The sequence below is a fragment of the Staurois parvus genome, unplaced genomic scaffold (genome assembly GCF_062004578.1).
Source record: "Staurois parvus isolate SC_StPar_1 unplaced genomic scaffold, SC_StPar_1.0 ptg002728l, whole genome shotgun sequence".
In the NCBI taxonomy this organism is placed as follows: domain Eukaryota; kingdom Metazoa; phylum Chordata; class Amphibia; order Anura; family Ranidae; genus Staurois; species Staurois parvus.
In genome coordinates, this window is record NW_028320524.1 from 42,822 (window position 1) to 59,169 (window position 16,348).

Below are 16,348 nucleotides of genomic sequence, written 5' to 3' on the forward strand. Positions count from 1 at the left end.
CAGGAATGGAGATAACGCATCGATGCATTCTAGTGTTTCGAAAGCTTTGTGTTGATATGCGGTTTGTAGAGACAGGAGAGAACGGGGGGGGGGGGGGGGATTGGAGGGGGGGCTCTGGAGCTGCAACATAAAAAAAAGAAAAAACTCTAAAATGTTTCTAACGGTTCCTCTGAATCCTGACAGTGAAGTGCTGAGTGTGCTAGAATATGTTGTGCCAGATCACAGGCACTCTAGCAGGCAGGGGGGCTCACTGTGCCAGATTGTGGCCAATGCAGTAAAGAGGGGGCTCACTGTGCCAGATTGTGGCCAATGCAGTAAAGAGGGGGCTCATTGTGCCAAATCATGGCCAATGCAGTGAAGAGGGGGCTCATTGTGCCAAATCACAGCCAATGCAGTGTAGAGGGGGCTCATTGTGCCAAATCACGGCCAATGCAGTGTAGAGGGGCCTCATTGTGCCAATTCATGTCCAATGCAGTGAAGAGGGGGCTCATTGTGCCAAATCATGGCCAATGCAGTGAAGAGGGGGCTCATTGTGCCAAATCATGGCCAATGCAGTGAAGAGGGGGCTCATTGTGCCAAATCACGGCCAATGCAGTGAAGAGGGGACTCACTGTGCCAAATCATGGCCAATGCAGTGGAGAGGGGGCTCATTGTGCCAAATCACAGCCAATGCAGTGAAGAGGGGGCTCATTGTGCCAATTCATGGCCAATGCAGTGAAGAGGGGGCTCATTGTGCCAATTCATGGCCAATGCAGTGAAGAGGGGGCTCATTGTGCCAATTCATGGCCAATGCAGTGAAGAGGGGGCTCATTGTGCCAATTCATGGCCAATGCAGTGAAGAGGGGGCTCATTGTGCCAATTCATGGCCAATGCAGTGAAGAGGGGGCTCATTGTGCCAAATCATGGTCAATGCAATAGAGAGGGGGCTCATTGTGCCAAATTGCGGCCAATGCAGTGAAGAGGGGGCTCATTGTGCCAAATCGCGGCCAATGCGGTGGAGAGGGGGCTCATTGTGCCAAATCGCGGCCAATGCAGTGAAGAGCAAGGGGCTCATTGTGCCAAATCACGGCCAATGCGGTGGAGAGGGGGCTCATTGTGCCAAATCGCGGCCAATGCGGTGAAGAGGGGGCTCATTGTGCCAAATTGCGGCCAATTCAGTGAAGAGGGGCTCATTGTGCCAAATTGTGGCCAATGCAGTGAAGAGGGGGCTCATTGTGCCAAATTGCGGCCAATGCGGTGGAGAGGGGGCTCATTGTGTCAAATCGCGGCCAATGCGGTGGAGAGGGGGCTCATTGTGCCAAATCGCGGCCAATGCGGTGGAGAGGGGGCTCATTGATGCATTTTATTTTTGTTACTATGCTACTTTTTGAATGTAGTTTTTGTATTTCCTCCAGTCTAATAGGATGTATTATATTGTTACTATGACTAGATTTGAACACGACAGTCTGTGGGCTGCAATAAGGATCCCGATCCCCGCTGTCTCTTCCTTTTTTCAGGGACCAGATTTCGGCTATGTGACGAAGGTGGCGGATGCTGACGAGGTGACCAGCCTGGACTCCTTCGGGAATCTGGAAGTGAGCCCGCCGGTGACCGTCCGTGGCAAGAAGTATCCACTGGGGCGAATTCTGATCGGAAGCAGCTTTCCCACGTAAGTTTTCACCGCTTTGCTTCTCACGTCAACATTTTCTGGCGGCGCACCTCTTTCTGACAGTACTAGTCCTCCGGCACCCGTGTCCTCTGTGTCCCCTCTCTGGTCTCGGCGGGGTGGACGGGCTCTGAGTAATTCTAGCTCATCAGCTGTCACATGAATGGCAGTGAACCCTGTGGGCCGATGGAGGCACATTGCTGAGCGGGCAGAGTTATTTGTGAGGGTCTCTGTGATGAGCTCATCCCCTCGGGAACGCTAGAGTGCCCCCGCGGTGTCATGTGACCAAAGGCCACCGGTATGGACCGCATACGACATAACCGCACACTGGGAACGTCACTCCCACCCCGAGCCACCTCCAGTGTCCAGCATAAAAAGAAAATTTTGTCCATCCCCACCCCTTCAAAAATCTTGCAGGTCAAATTTTTGGGTAAAAACTTTACACGTTGCAGAGTCCCCTTTACATGTTGCAGAGTCCCCTTTACACATCAGAGTCCCCCTCTCCTCCTTTACATCCCAAAGGTGTTCTATGGGGTTGAGGTCAGGACTCTGTGCAGGACAGTCAAGTTCCTCCACCCCAAACTGGCTCCTCCATGTCTTTATTATTATTATTATACAGTATTTATAAAGTGCCAATAGTTCGCTCAGCGCTGTACATTACAAAGGGGGACAGAACATGTGACAGAACAATACCAATACAATGCAATACATGAGGGGATCGAGGGCCCTGCTCTTTCGAGCTTACAATCTAGGAGGGAGGGGGTGGTGGCACAGGAGGAGATAGCTGTGGGGGATGGAGTGGTAGGAAGAGTGGAGGAGGTCGGCAAGTTAGCAGGGGGTGGGGTAGGCTTCCCTGAAGAGATGGGTTTTCAGGGTGCGCCTAAAGGAGAGGAGAGTAGGTGATAATCTGATGGGTTGGGGCAGGGAGTTCCAGAGGATGGGTGACACCCTGGAGAAGTCCTGGAGGCGGGCATGGGAGGAGGAGACCAGGGAACTAGAGAGAAGGAGGTCTTGTGAGGAGCGGAGTGTGCGTGCTGGGCGGTACTTGGATATTAGGTCGGTGATGTAGTTCGGGGCAGTATGGTGGACAGCTTTGTATGTCAGTGTTAGGATTTTGAATTTGATCCGTTGCGCAATCGGAAGCCAGTGCAGGGATTGGCAGAGGGGGTGGAGGACACTGAGTGGAGGCCAGTGGAGGGATTGGCAGAGGGGGGTGGCGGAAACGGAGCGGTTGGAAAGGTGAATGAGTCTGGCAGCCGTATTCAGGATGGACTGAAGCGGGGATAGCCAGCGGCGAGGCAGGCCAGTGAGGAGGGAGTTGCAGTAGTCGAGTCGTGATATGATGAGGGAGTGGATGAGCTGTTTAGTGGTTTCTGGAGTTAGGAACGTGTGGATTTTGGCGATGTTGCGGAGGTGGAGTCTGCATGTTGCGGAGGCGGAGTCTGCACGAGTTTGTTAAAGATTGGACTTGGGGCTGGAAGGATAGGTTGGAGTCCAGAATGACACCAAGTACTCTGGCCTGCGGGGCGGGTTTGATGGTGGCGTTGTTGGACATGATGGAGAAGTCAATGGGGGGTGGTGTCCGGGCTGGAGGGAAGACAAGAAACTCGGTTTTGGAGAGGTTCAGGTTAAGGAAGTGGAGCGACATCCAGTCTGATATGTCGCTCAACAGGTGTGTGATTCGGGCGGAGACCGAGGGGGTGAGGGGGGGGGTTGAGAGATAGATTTGTGTGTCGTCGGCATAGAGGTGGTAGTTGAAGCCGTGAGAGTGTATGAGTTGGCCAAGGGAGGAGGTGTAGATGGAGAAGAGAAGGGGCCCGAGGACAGAGCCTTGAGGGACCCCAACAGAGAGGGGGAGTGAGAGGGAGGTGGTGGCATTATAGGTAACGCTGAAAGAGCGTTGTGACAGGTAGGATGAGAGCCAGGAGAGAGCAGAATCTCTGAGGCCGAGGGAGTGTAGTTTTTTGAGGAGGAGGGGGTGGTCGACTGTGTCGAAGGCCGCAGAGAGGTCAAGGAGTAGGAGCACTGAATAGTGGCCATTAGCTTTGGCGGTTAGCAGGTCGTTGGAGAGTTTGAGTAAGGCAGTTTCGGTGGAGTGTAGGGGACGGAAGCCGGACTGTAGGGGATCGAGGAGGTTGTTGTCGTTGAGGTGAGAGCATAGGCGGGTGTAGACTAGGCGCTCGAGGAGTTTAGATGTAAATGGGAGCAGGGAGATGGGTCTGAGGTTGTTCGGGTCATTGGGGTCTTGCTTTGTGCACTGGTGGGCAGTCATGTTGGAACAGGAAGGGGCCATCCCCAAACTCCTCCCACAAAGTTGGGGGCATGAAATTGTCCAAAATGTCATCTTCACTGGAACTAGGGGGCCAAGCCCAACCCCTGAAAAACAACCCCACACCAAAATCCCCCCTCCACCAAACTTTACACTTGGCACAATGCAGTCAGGCAAGTACTGTTCTCCTGGCCACCGCCAAACCCAGACACGTCCATCGGATTGCCAGACAGAGAAGCGTGATTGGTCACTCCAGAGAACATGTCTCTATGCTCTAGAGTCTAGTGGCGGCGTGCTTTACACCACGGCATCCGACGCTTTGCATTGCACTTGATGATGGAAGGCTTGGATGCAGCTGCTCGGCCATGGAAACCCATTCCATGAAGCTCTCTACGCACTGTTGTTGGGCTCATCTGAAGGCCACACCAAGTTTGGAGGTCTTTAGCTATTGGCTCTGCAGACAGTTGGCGACTTCTGCGCACTGTGCGCTTCAGCATGCGCTGACCCCGCCCTGTCATGTGACGTGGCCTACCACTTGGTGGCTGAGTGGCGGCTGTTCCCAGTTGCTTCCACTTTGTTATAATCCCACTAACAGTTGAGCGTGGAATATTTAGTAGCCAGGAAATGTCACGGATGGACTTATTGCCCAGGTGACCACCTATCACGGGACCACGCTTGGAGTCACTGAGCTCCTGAGAGCGACCCATTCTTTCACCAATGTTTGTAGAAGCTGTCTGCATGCCTAGGGGATGATTGTATACACCTGTGTCCATGGAGGGGATTGGAGCACCTGAATCACATGATATGGAGGGGATTGGAACACCTGAATCACATGATATGGAGGGGATTGGAACACCTGAATCACATGAAAGGGAGGGGATTGGAACACCTGAATCACATGATATGGAGGGGATTGGAACACCTGAATCACATGATATGGAGGGGATTGGAACACCTGAATCACATGATATGGAGGGGATTGGAACACCTGAATCACATGATAGGGAGGGGATTGGAACACCTGAATCACATGATATGGAGGGGATTGGAAAACCTGAATCACATGATATGGAGGGGATTGGAACACCTGAATCACATGATATGGAGGGGATTGGAACACCTGAATCACATGATATTGAGGGGATTGGAACACCTGAATCTCATGATTTGGAGGGGATTGGAACACCTGAATCATGTGATATGGAGGGGATTGGAACACCTGAATCACATGAGAGGGAGGGGATTGGAACACCTGAATCACATGATATGGAGGGGATTGGAACACATGAATCACATGATAGGGAGGGGATTGGAACACCTGAATCACATGATATGGAGGGGATTGGAACAGCTGAATCACGATTGGGAGGGCGGGGCCAATACTTTTGGCAATATAGTGTATATGTTTTTGGGCGGAGTTTAGAGTAATTTTTATCAGAGAAATGTTGCCGTGTGCAAAAAATGTAAACAAATTGCAGTAGGCAGGTGGTTAATTTCCGATGAAGGAGGCGGGGCTTGGACTGACCGATGGGGCACAGTGCCAAGAAGGTGTTTGCTGTTGGTTTCTGGTGAATCTTTGTTGTTCTTGTGCCACTCAGCACCTCCGGGAGACGGATGACCAAGGTGGTGAGAGATTTCCTGCAAGCCCAGCGGGTTCAGCCACCCATCGAGCTCTTCAGTGATTGGCTGTTGGTGGGTCACGTGGACGAGTTCTTGACTTTTGTGCCAGCGCCAAATCAGAAGGTATGTCCGCCGAACCAGACGTGTCCTGACGGTGGAGGGATGTCATCATAACGTGTAACAGAACTGAATGCATGGATATCGGGGCGACACTGCAGAGCATTGCACATCATTCATACAGAACACTGCAGAGCATTGCACATCATTCATACAGAACACTGCAGAGCATTGCACATCATTCATACAGAACACTGCAGAGCATTGCACATCATTCATACAGAGCACTGCAGAGCATTGCACATCATTCATACAGAACACTGCAGAGCATTGCACATCATTCATACAGAGCACTGCAGAGCATTGCACATCACTCATACAGAGCACTGCAGAGCATTGCACATCATTCATACAGAACACTGCAGAGCATTGCACATCATCCATACAGAACACTGCAGAGCATTGCACATCATCCATACAGAACAGTGCAGAGCATTGCACATCATCCATACAGAACACTGCAGAGCATTGCACGTCATTCATACAGAACACTGCAGAGCATTGCACGTCATTCATACAGAACACTGCAGAGCATTGCACGTCATCCATACAGAACACTGCAGAGCATTGCACGTCATCCATGCAGAGCATTGCACGTCATCCATACAGAACACTGCAGAGCATTGCACGTCATCCATACAGAACACTGCAGAGCATTGCACGTCATCCATACAGAACACTGCAGAGCATTGCACGTCATCCATACAGAACACTGCAGAGCATTGCACGTCATCCATACAGAACACTGCAGAGCATTGCACGTCATCCATACAGAACACTGCAGAGCATTGCACGTCATCCATACAGAACACTGCAGAGCATTGCACGTCATCCATACAGAACACTGCAGAGCATTGCACGTCATCCATACAGAACACTGCAGAGCATTGCACGTCATTCATACAGAACACTGCAGAGCATTGCACGTCATCCATACAGAACACTGCAGAGCATTGCACGTCATTCATACAGAACACTGCAGAGCATTGCACGTCATCCATACAGAACACTGCAGAGCATTGCACATCATGTTAGGCTGCTTTCACACTGAGGAGTTTTTGAAGCGTTTTTGTGTTAAGAAAAGCGCTTGAAAAGCTAAAAGAAAACTGTTTCCCTGTGTATGTGAATGTCCGTCTCTGTGCGTGAATGTCCGTCTCTGTGCGTGAATGTCCGTCTCTGTGCGTGAATGTCCGTCTCTGTGCGTGAATGTCCGTCTCTGTGCGTGAATGTCCGTCTCTGTGCGCGAAGGTCCGTCTCTGTGCGCGAAGGTCCGTCTCTGTGCGCGAAGGTCCGTCTCTGTGCGCGAAGGTCCGTCTCTGTGCGCGAAGGTCCGTCTCTGTGCGCGAAGGTCCGTCTCTGTGCGCGAACGTCCGTCTCTGTGCGCGAAGGCCCGTCTCTGTGCGCGAAGGCCCGTCTCTGTGCGCGAAGGCCCGTCTCTGTGCGCGAAGGTCCGTCTCTGTGCGGGAAGGCCTATCTCTGTATATGTTCCCACTGAGGCGTTGTGCTTGCGGTGTGGTGTAAAAACGCCCGCTTGCAGCATTTTTGGGACATGTTTGGGGAGTAAAAAAAAAAAAAGCCCCAAAAAACGAGTCTTCCCATCGAAATCATTGAAAAGCGCCTTAAAAAAGCCTCAAAAAATGCCTCTGAGAAGTGTTTTTGGAGCAGTTGTGAAGTCACGTTTCTTTTAAAAACGCCCAGAAAGCGCGGTGAACCCGCCTACGTGTTATTGCGGTGGATCGGTGTGAAAGTCGCCTCACACATACGTCTCGGGCAGAACTTGGCGGCAGTTGGAATTGATGCGACTTCTAAAGGAAGGGGATGATTCTCCCGGCTGGGCGATGCTGCCACCAGCTGGACGGTTTGAGCATCACCTGAACTGTTCATTAGTTCATAGAAGCCGTCACACTTGTCTAAATGCATGCAGTAAGAACTGTCTGTATTGTCGCATAGCAACCAATCAGAATAAGCCTGTCAATTCACAACTGTCATTTTCCCCTTGCAGGTCTGAACCTGGTTGGGGCTGTTTGTATTTTCTCAGTTGGTGGTGGTGGGTGAGGGGGGGGTTTCTGGGAAACCTGATGGGGTCTCCTGACTTCTCTCTTCTCTCTCCAGGGCTTCCGCCTCCTCCTGGCCAGTCCGGCTACCTGTTTCCGAATCCTGCAGGACAAGAAGCAGGAAGGACACGGAGACGTGGCCATACTGCAGGGTAAAATAGAAAGGATAACCTCCTGCGCCAAAATGTAGATGTAAATAATTAGATGATGAAAGCAGCCTGTATTAGTAGTGCCACAGCCACAGCACCAAAGACAACAACTCAATATAAAACCAATTAATACGGCGCTAAATGAACAAAATTAGATGAACCATATAGTAAAATAGCTGACATATATATATAAGGAATGGCTGACATATATATATAAAAGAGTGAAATAGACAGCTAAAAGGGTGACATGCATGAAGGTGAGCAAAGACGTGGATAATGTCCTTAATGGATAAACATAAGGTGAATGGTGTCCTTGATGGATCACACAAACTTCATGCAGGTGTGAGCCACACTGTGCCAATCCTCTAAGGCTGGGGTGCCCCCTCACCTTCCTGCTCAGGCCCCCAGGGACCAAAGAGCTTGTAATGCTGTTTGTAATGATCCTGCTGATCGATGGATCCTGTTGGTAATAGTGGTGTCACTCACTCCTCCCGGTAGGTCTTAGTATGGAATAGTACCTCAGCACTGCCCGTGGTGTCTCTCCGATAAAGGCTCTCCAGTACGGTCACCAGTGAGGCAAGAGAGACTTACATAGTGTAAAACCTTTTATTAGAGTAAAAAACAACCAAGAGCCTACTTACACGAATCTGATAGTAAGCAGGCCTTTACACCTCTCCAAGGGTGTACTGTATACAGGACTTGGGGCACCAAGATGGCGTCCACGCCGGATGTGACGTCAAGCCGTCGATCGTAGGAAGCTCCTCCCTCTGGCGTATCTACGCGTTACGTCACTCAAGCACGTGACTTCATCAGGATATTATCCTGATATCCTGATGAAGTCACGTGCTTGAGTGACGTAACGCGTAGATACGCCAGAGGGAGGAGCTTCCTACGATCGACGGCTTGACGTCACATCCGGCGTGGACGCCATCTTGGTGCCCCAAGTCCTGTATACAGTACACCCTTGGAGAGGTGTAAAGGCCTGCTTACTATCAGATTCGTGTAAGTAGGCTCTTGGTTGTTTTTTACTCTAATAAAAGGTTTTACACTATGTAAGTCTCTCTTGCCTCACTGGTGACCGTACTGGAGAGCCTTTATCGGAGAGACACCACGGGCAGTGCTGAGGTACTATTCCATACTAAGACCTACCGGGAGGAGTGAGTGACACCACTATTACCAACAGGATCCATCGATCAGCAGGATCATTACAAACAGCATTACAAGCTCTTTGGTCCCTGGGGGCCTGAGCAGGAAGGTGAGGGGGCACCCCAGCCTTAGAGGATTGGCACAGTGTGGCTCACACCTGCATGAAGTTTGTGTGATCCATCAAGGACACCATTCACCTTATGTTTATCCATTAAGGACATTATCCACGTCTTTGCTCACCTTCATGCATGTCACCCTTTTAGCTGTCTATTTCACTCTTTTATATATATATGTCAGCCATTCCTTATATATATATGTCAGCTATTTTACTATATGGTTCATCTAATTTTGTTCATTTAGCGCCGTATTAATTGGTTTTACATACTGCAGGGTAGGTGGCATCACTTACATAGTTCTCTATTAGGCTGGTCATACACAGCGTTCTACCACTGGCCAAAATCTGAGCCTTGGGGTGGTGCTACCAATACAGCCGGGCTTGGCAAGCTTTCATTGGGAAGTCTAAGGAGTTGGGTGGAGATGTCCAAACAACCAATCAGAGGCAGGCATTGTTTGGGTATCCTGTCAACCCTGGTAGAGGGAGACTCCCCGTCCGTGCTGTTTATCATGGGAGACATCTATGGATCATTCACATGAGCTAGACATACACTACATTGCCAAAGGTATTGGGCCGCCGGCCTTTCCATGCACATGACCTTTAATGGCCCCCCAGTCTTAGTCCGTAGGGTTCAATATTGAGTTGGCCCCGCCCTTTCCACACACGACCTTTAATGGCCCTCCAGTCTTAGACCGTAGGGTTCAATATTGAGTTGGCCCCGCCCTTTCCACGCACATGACCTTTAATGGCCTTCCCAGTCTTAGTCCGTAGGGTTCAATATTGAGTTGGCCCCGCCCTTTCCACGCACATGACCTTTAATGGCCTCCCAGTCTTAGTCCGTAGGATTCAATATTGAGTTGGCCCCGCCCTTTCCACGCACATGACCTTTAATGGCCCCCCAGTCTTAGTCCGTAGGGTTCAATATTGAGTTGGCCCTGCCCTTTCCACGCACATGACCTTTAATGGCCCCCCAGTCTTAGTCCGTAGGGTTCAATATTGAGTTGGCCCCGCCCTTTCCACACACGACCTTTAATGGCCCTCCAGTCTTAGACCGTAGGGTTCAATATTGAGTTGGCCCCACCCTTTCCACGCACATGACCTTTAATGGCCTTCCCAGGCTTAGTCCGTAGGGTTCAATATTGAGTTGGCCCCGCCCTTTCCACGCACATGACCTTTAATGGCCTCCCAGTCTTAGTCCGTAGGATTCAATATTGAGTTGGCCCCGCCCTTTCCACGCACATGACCTTTAATGGCCCCCCAGTCTTAGTCCGTAGGGTTCAATATTGAGTTGGCCCTGCCCTTTCCACACACGACCTTTAATGGCCCCCCAGTCTTAGTCCGTAGGGTTCAATATTGAGTTGACCCCACCCTTTCCACGTACATGACCTTTACTGGCCTCCCAGTCTTAGTCCGTAGGGTTGAATATTGAGTTGTCCCCGCCCTTTCCACACACATGACCTTTAACTGCCCCCCAGTCTTAGTCCGTAGGGTTCAATATTGAGTTGTCCCCGCCCTTTCCACACACATGACCTTTAATGGCCCCCCAGTCTCAGTCCGTAGGGTTCAATATTGAGTTGGCCCCGTCCTTTCCACGCACATGACCTTTAATGGCCCCCCAGTCTTAGTCCGTAGGGTTCAATATGGAGTTGGCCCCGCCCTTTGCACCTATTGCACCACAGCTTCAACTCTTCTGGGAAGGCCCCCCACAAGGTTTAGGAGGGTGTCTATGGGAAGGTTGGACCGTTCTTCCAGAAGCACATTTGTCAGGTCAGGCACTGATGTCGGGGGAGGGGGCCTGGCTCACAGTCTCCGCTCTAATTCATCCCAAAGGGGTTCTATGGGGTTGGGAGTATATAAAAAACATATAAAAAAGTAATTTTAACATATATTTGTAAATGCGTTTCAAAAATGTAGATTTGTAAAGACACAGTATATTTGAAATGTATTTCAGGTACATATAGTGCCATCAATTTACATATACAGTGGGGTTCGAAAGTTTGGGCACCCCAGCTAAAAATTTGTATTAATGTGCATAAAGAAGCCAAGGAAAGATGGAAAAATCTCCAAAAGGCATCAAATTACAGATTAGACATTCTTATAATATGTCAACAAAAGTTAGATTTTATTTCCATTATTTACACTTTCAAAATAACAGAAAACAAAAAAATGGCGTCTGCAAAAGTTTGGGCCCCCTGCAGAATTTATAGCATGCACTGCCCCCTTTGCCAAGCTGAGACCTGCCAGTGTCATGGATTGTTCTCAATCATCGTCTGGGAAGACCAGGTGATGTCAATCTCAAAGGTTTTAAATGCCCAGACTCATCTGACCTTTCCCCAACAATCAGCACCATGGGTTCTTCTAAGCAGTTGTCTAGAAAACTGAAACTGAAAATAGTTGACGCTCACAAAGCTGGAGAAGGCTATAAGAAGATAGCAAAGCGTTTTCAGATGTCAATATCCTCTGTTCGGAATGTAATTAAGAAATGGCAGTCATCAGGAACAGTGGAAGTTAAAGCAAGATCTGGAAGACCAAGAAAAATATCAGACAGAACAGCTCGCAGGATTGTGAGAAAAACAATTCAAAACCCACATTTAACTGCACGATCCCTCCAGAAAGATCTGGCAGACACTGGAGTTGTGGTCACTATTCCACTATAAAGAGATACTTGTACAAATATGGTCTTCATGGAAGAGTCATCAGAAGAAAACCTCTTCTACGTCCTCACCACAAAAATCATCGTTTGAACTTTGCAAATGAACATATAGACAAGCCTGATGCATTTTGGAAACAAGTTCTGTGGACCGATGCGGTTAAAATTGAACTTTTTGGCCGGAATGAGCAAAGGTACGTTTGGAGAAGAAGGGGCACAGAATTGAATGAAAAGAACCTCTGTCCAACTGTGAAGCATGGGGTTGGATCAATCATGCTTTGGGGTTGTGTTGCAGCCAGTGGCACAGGGAACATCTCACGAGTAGAAGGAAAAATGGATTCAATAAAATTTCAGCAAATTTTGGATGGTAACTTGATGCCATCTGTGAAAAAGCTGAAGTTAAAGAGAGGATGGCTTCTACAAATGGATAATGATCCTAAACACACCTCGAAATCCACGGGGGATTACATCAAGAGGCGTAAACTGAAGGTTTTGCCATGGCCTTCACAATCTCCTGACCTCAACATCATTGAAAATCTATGGATAGACCTTAAAAGAGCCGTGCGTGACAGACAGCCCAGAAATCTCAAAGAACTGGAAGACTTTTGTAAGGAAGAATGGGCAAAGATACCTCAAACAAGAATTGAAAGACTCTTGGCTGGCTACAAAAAGCGTTTACAAGCCGTGATACTTGCCAAAGGGGGCAGTACAAGATATTAACTCTGCAGGGGGCCCAAACTTTTGCAGACGCCATTTTTTTGTTTTCTGTTATTTTGAAAGTGTAAATGATGGAAATAAAATCTAACTTTGTTGACATATTATAAGAATGTCTAATCTGTAATTTGATGCCTTTTGGAGATTTTTCCATCTTTCCTTGGCTTCTTTATGCACATTAATACAAATTTTTAGCTGGGGGGCCCAAACTTTCCATCCCCACTGTATATTGTACATTCACATCAGTATATTTACATACTATATATATTGAATACGGCCAAAATTGTAGTATTTCAAATATATGGCAATCTTTTTGGGAAAAATATTTTAAAAATGTATTTCACATATATTTTTCTTCCATGGGGGATAAAACAATTGGCAGTAAAAAAAAATGGGAGCTGCGGCTTCTAGTAGCCCCGTGTCCCTTGTGGTGAGCAGGCGTGGAGGCGGAGTCTGTGCCGATTGGCCGGAGGGGTTGTTATTTTGTCGTCATGCCTTGCTGTAAGTCGATGTAAACGTAGATGGACGCAATTCACCGGACTGTCCGGATATCTTTGCAGGATTTGAAACCAAGAGGTGGACGGTCACCAAGGTCCTGTCCACGGATATCATAGTGAAGGAGAACGCATACGCTCAGGTGAGGAATATGGATGGAATTCCTGTACATTACCTGGGGAAGCAGGCTATTGGAAGGCTGGCTGGGGTTGATCCCCTAAAGTCAGGAAGACCAAGCCCTCACGGGAAACTGCATCAGAGGGGCACACAGAGGCCTTTCATTTATGGTGTTTGCACTTGGCAGGACTTTGTCACATTTGGCTTTCCTTTTGATATTTGCGCACTGCTTGCATCAGGACTGGGGACTCTTAGAGGAGTACTGAGGTGGGGCGCTGCGATGTTTTCAGTAAGCTATGTACAGCATCCTCCCACCAGCCATGATCTACCAACATTGCATAGGGAAGCACAGAGACCCGGTGATGACATCACTGGGAATAAAGTAAGGTATGGAATGAAAGCAGAAAGGTTTTGTTTAAAAATGATAATAGAATGTTGATGAAGGGGGAGGGAGGAACCAGGGGGATGTGATTAAAGTGGTTCTTAAAATAATAAACACATCATACTTACAGTGAAGGAAATGCGCATTTGCTCCCGGCTGATGTTGAATGTTCACCCCTCACAAAGAAATGATCGGTCTACAAATCGAACGTTCGGTGTATTGTAAGACTGAGAGACAGAACAGCAACAAACAAATTCAGCAGAAATGCATGTCTGTGCGAGGTCCAGATCATGTGATCACTGATTGGCCAATCAGTGATCACATGCAGAGTAGTAAGCAAGATGTCACTTCTGATATCATTGCTTACTACGTGTGAAATCTGTGAATGATCACAGAGATCACATGGTACAAGGCTATTCACAACAGCCTTGTACCATGTGACAAGCTGTGACCAATCACAGCTCTCACAGTATTTCTCAGTGGCTGCAAGAATGCAGCCAGAGAGAAGGAGAAATGATTCCTCTTACAGCCTTTATGGGTGTAAAAGCAATCAATGTAAAAAAAAAGAAAATCTTCATCACCCCCCACAAGTAGTACATTGTCACAATGGTGACACTGTACTACTAAGGTGACAGTATGTTAACAAAAAAAAACATCAATAATAATATAAAAGAAATAAAATAAAAATGTAAAACGAAAATTAAAAAAAATTATAATTTTTGGTTATAAACTAATTTGGGTTTTTTTTTTTTTTTTTTTTTTACTAAAAAGATAACTGAATACATTTTGGCCAAGATTTATAATGAAATATTATTTATTTGCAAAAGAAAAACACTTTTTTAAAACATTTTTGGACTTTTTCATTTATATAGCAAAAAAAAACAAAAAACCCAGCGGTGAATAAATACTGCCAAAATAAAGCTTTATCTGTCTAAAAAAAATTGCTAAAAAATTTATATGGGTACAGTGTTGCATGACCGCGCAATTGTCATTCAAAGTGTGATAGCGCTGAAAGCTGAAAATTGGCCTGGACTGGAAGGGCGTGAAAGCGTCCGGACTGGAAGGGGGTGAAAGTGTCCGGACTGGAAGGGGGTGAAAGCGTCCGGACTGGAAGGGGAGGAAAGCGTCCGGACTGGAAGGGGGTGAAAGCGTCCGGACTGGAAGGGGGTGAAAGCGTCCGGACTGGAAGGGGAGGAAAGCGTCCGGACTGGAAGGGGGGAAAGCGTCCGGACTGGAAGGGGGTGAAAGCGTCCGGACTGGAAGGGGGTGAAAGCGTCCGGACTGGAAGGGGAGGAAAGCGTCCGGACCGGAAGGGGGGGAAAGCGTCCGGACCGGAAGGGGGGGAAAGCGTCCGGACCGGAAGGGGGGGAAAGCGTCCGGACCGGAAGGGGGGGAAAGCGTCCGGAAGGGGGGGAAAGCGACCGGAAGGGGGGGAAAGCGTCCGGACCGGAAGGGGGGGAAAGCGTCCGGACCGGAAGGGGGGGAAAGCTTTCCGGACCGGAAGGGTGGGAAAGCTTTCCGGACCGGAAGGGTGGGAAAGCTTTCCGGACCGGAAGGGGGGGAAAGCGTCCGGACCGGAAGGGGGGGAAAGCGTCCGGACTTGAAGTGGTTAAGCAGTGAACCCTGCATGGTGGTGTGGCCGAAAAAGCATCACACGTTTCCCTCATACCTGGAAGTACTGTATATTTGTAGTGTGGTCTGGCAGTGGATGGGTGGGAGGGGAAGTACAAGGTGGGAAGATATGGACTCCTTATGGTCCCTCATTTAAAGTGAACCTATCGGCAAAAGTACTGGTTCACGTTAATATTTGTGGATTGTCTGTAGGGTGGTTCTTCATTGTTTGTCCCTTTTTGCAGCACTGCATCGACTGGAATCGCGATATTCTGATGAAGGAGCTCGGTCTGACAGAAGACGACATTATCGATATTCCAGCCTTGTTCAAACTGCAGGACGGAAAGGCTACGGCGTTTTTCCCCAATATGGTTAGTAAAATCTCTGCCTGGCTCATCAACATTTCTTGTATCTTCTCCTGAGATGTCGCTCTGGTTGATTGTAGGTTTCATCCACTAAAGGTGGTGACAGGTACTGTCATAGGGGAATCGGTGACAAAGATCCACTATAATGACCTAAAATCAGGTGATGGAGTTGAGGTGTCCCCAGTGAAGGGTCCTGGTAATACTCCATCAAAGTCATTGTAGACAATTGGGCTCTTCAATCCTTGTGGTAACAGTTTGGTGAAGACCCTTTTCTGTTCCACCATGATTGTGCCCCTGTGTACAACGCCAGCTCCATAAAGACACGGTTTGACCAGTTTGGTGTGGAGGAACTTGAGTACCCAATGTCAGTCCTTAAATACCCTCATCAGGTCATGTTTTCAATCAATGTCAATGGCTTTGTATTTATGACAGATATTTCATCTAAGGGAAATTCCCCAAAAAAATAGTCTGTTGAGGTACTTGAGCACTGAGGTTGGGAACCACTGTTGTAGACAAATGTGCTCCTCCAACTTTATGGTAACATTTTGGTGAAGACCCTTTTCTGTTCCACCATGACTGTGCACTGTGTACAAAGCTAGCTCCCCAAAGACAAGGTTTGACCGGCTTGGTGTAGAGGAACCTGAGTGTCCAGTATAGAGCCATATCCTCAACTCTACTGAGCACCTTTCAAATGAAATGGGTTGTGAGCCAGCTCTTCTCATCCAACATTAATACCCGACCTCACCAACGCTCTTTAGGCTGAATGGTCACAAATTCCCTTCGACACACTCCAGAATTTTGTAGGCAGCCTTCCCAGAAGAGTGGGACTGGCTCCACAAAGACATGGTTTGACCAGTTTGATGTGGAGGAACTCAAATGTCCTTCACAAAGCCCCGACC

General features: G+C 48.5%; 1 protein-coding gene across 1 annotated transcript in view; it reads left to right on the forward strand.

Moving 5' to 3' along the window:
- LOC149429381 (protein-arginine deiminase type-2-like) overlaps nt 1-16,348 on the forward strand; it is a 53,471-nt gene that overhangs the window by 30,676 nt on the left and 6,447 nt on the right. The window contains exons 10-14 of the mRNA XM_089666477.1: nt 1,497-1,648; nt 5,513-5,657; nt 7,764-7,857; nt 13,040-13,116; nt 15,330-15,455. Of these exons, the coding sequence (XP_089522603.1) occupies nt 1,497-1,648; nt 5,513-5,657; nt 7,764-7,857; nt 13,040-13,116; nt 15,330-15,455 (594 nt within the window). The remainder of the gene's footprint in view (nt 1-1,496; nt 1,649-5,512; nt 5,658-7,763; nt 7,858-13,039; nt 13,117-15,329; nt 15,456-16,348) is intronic.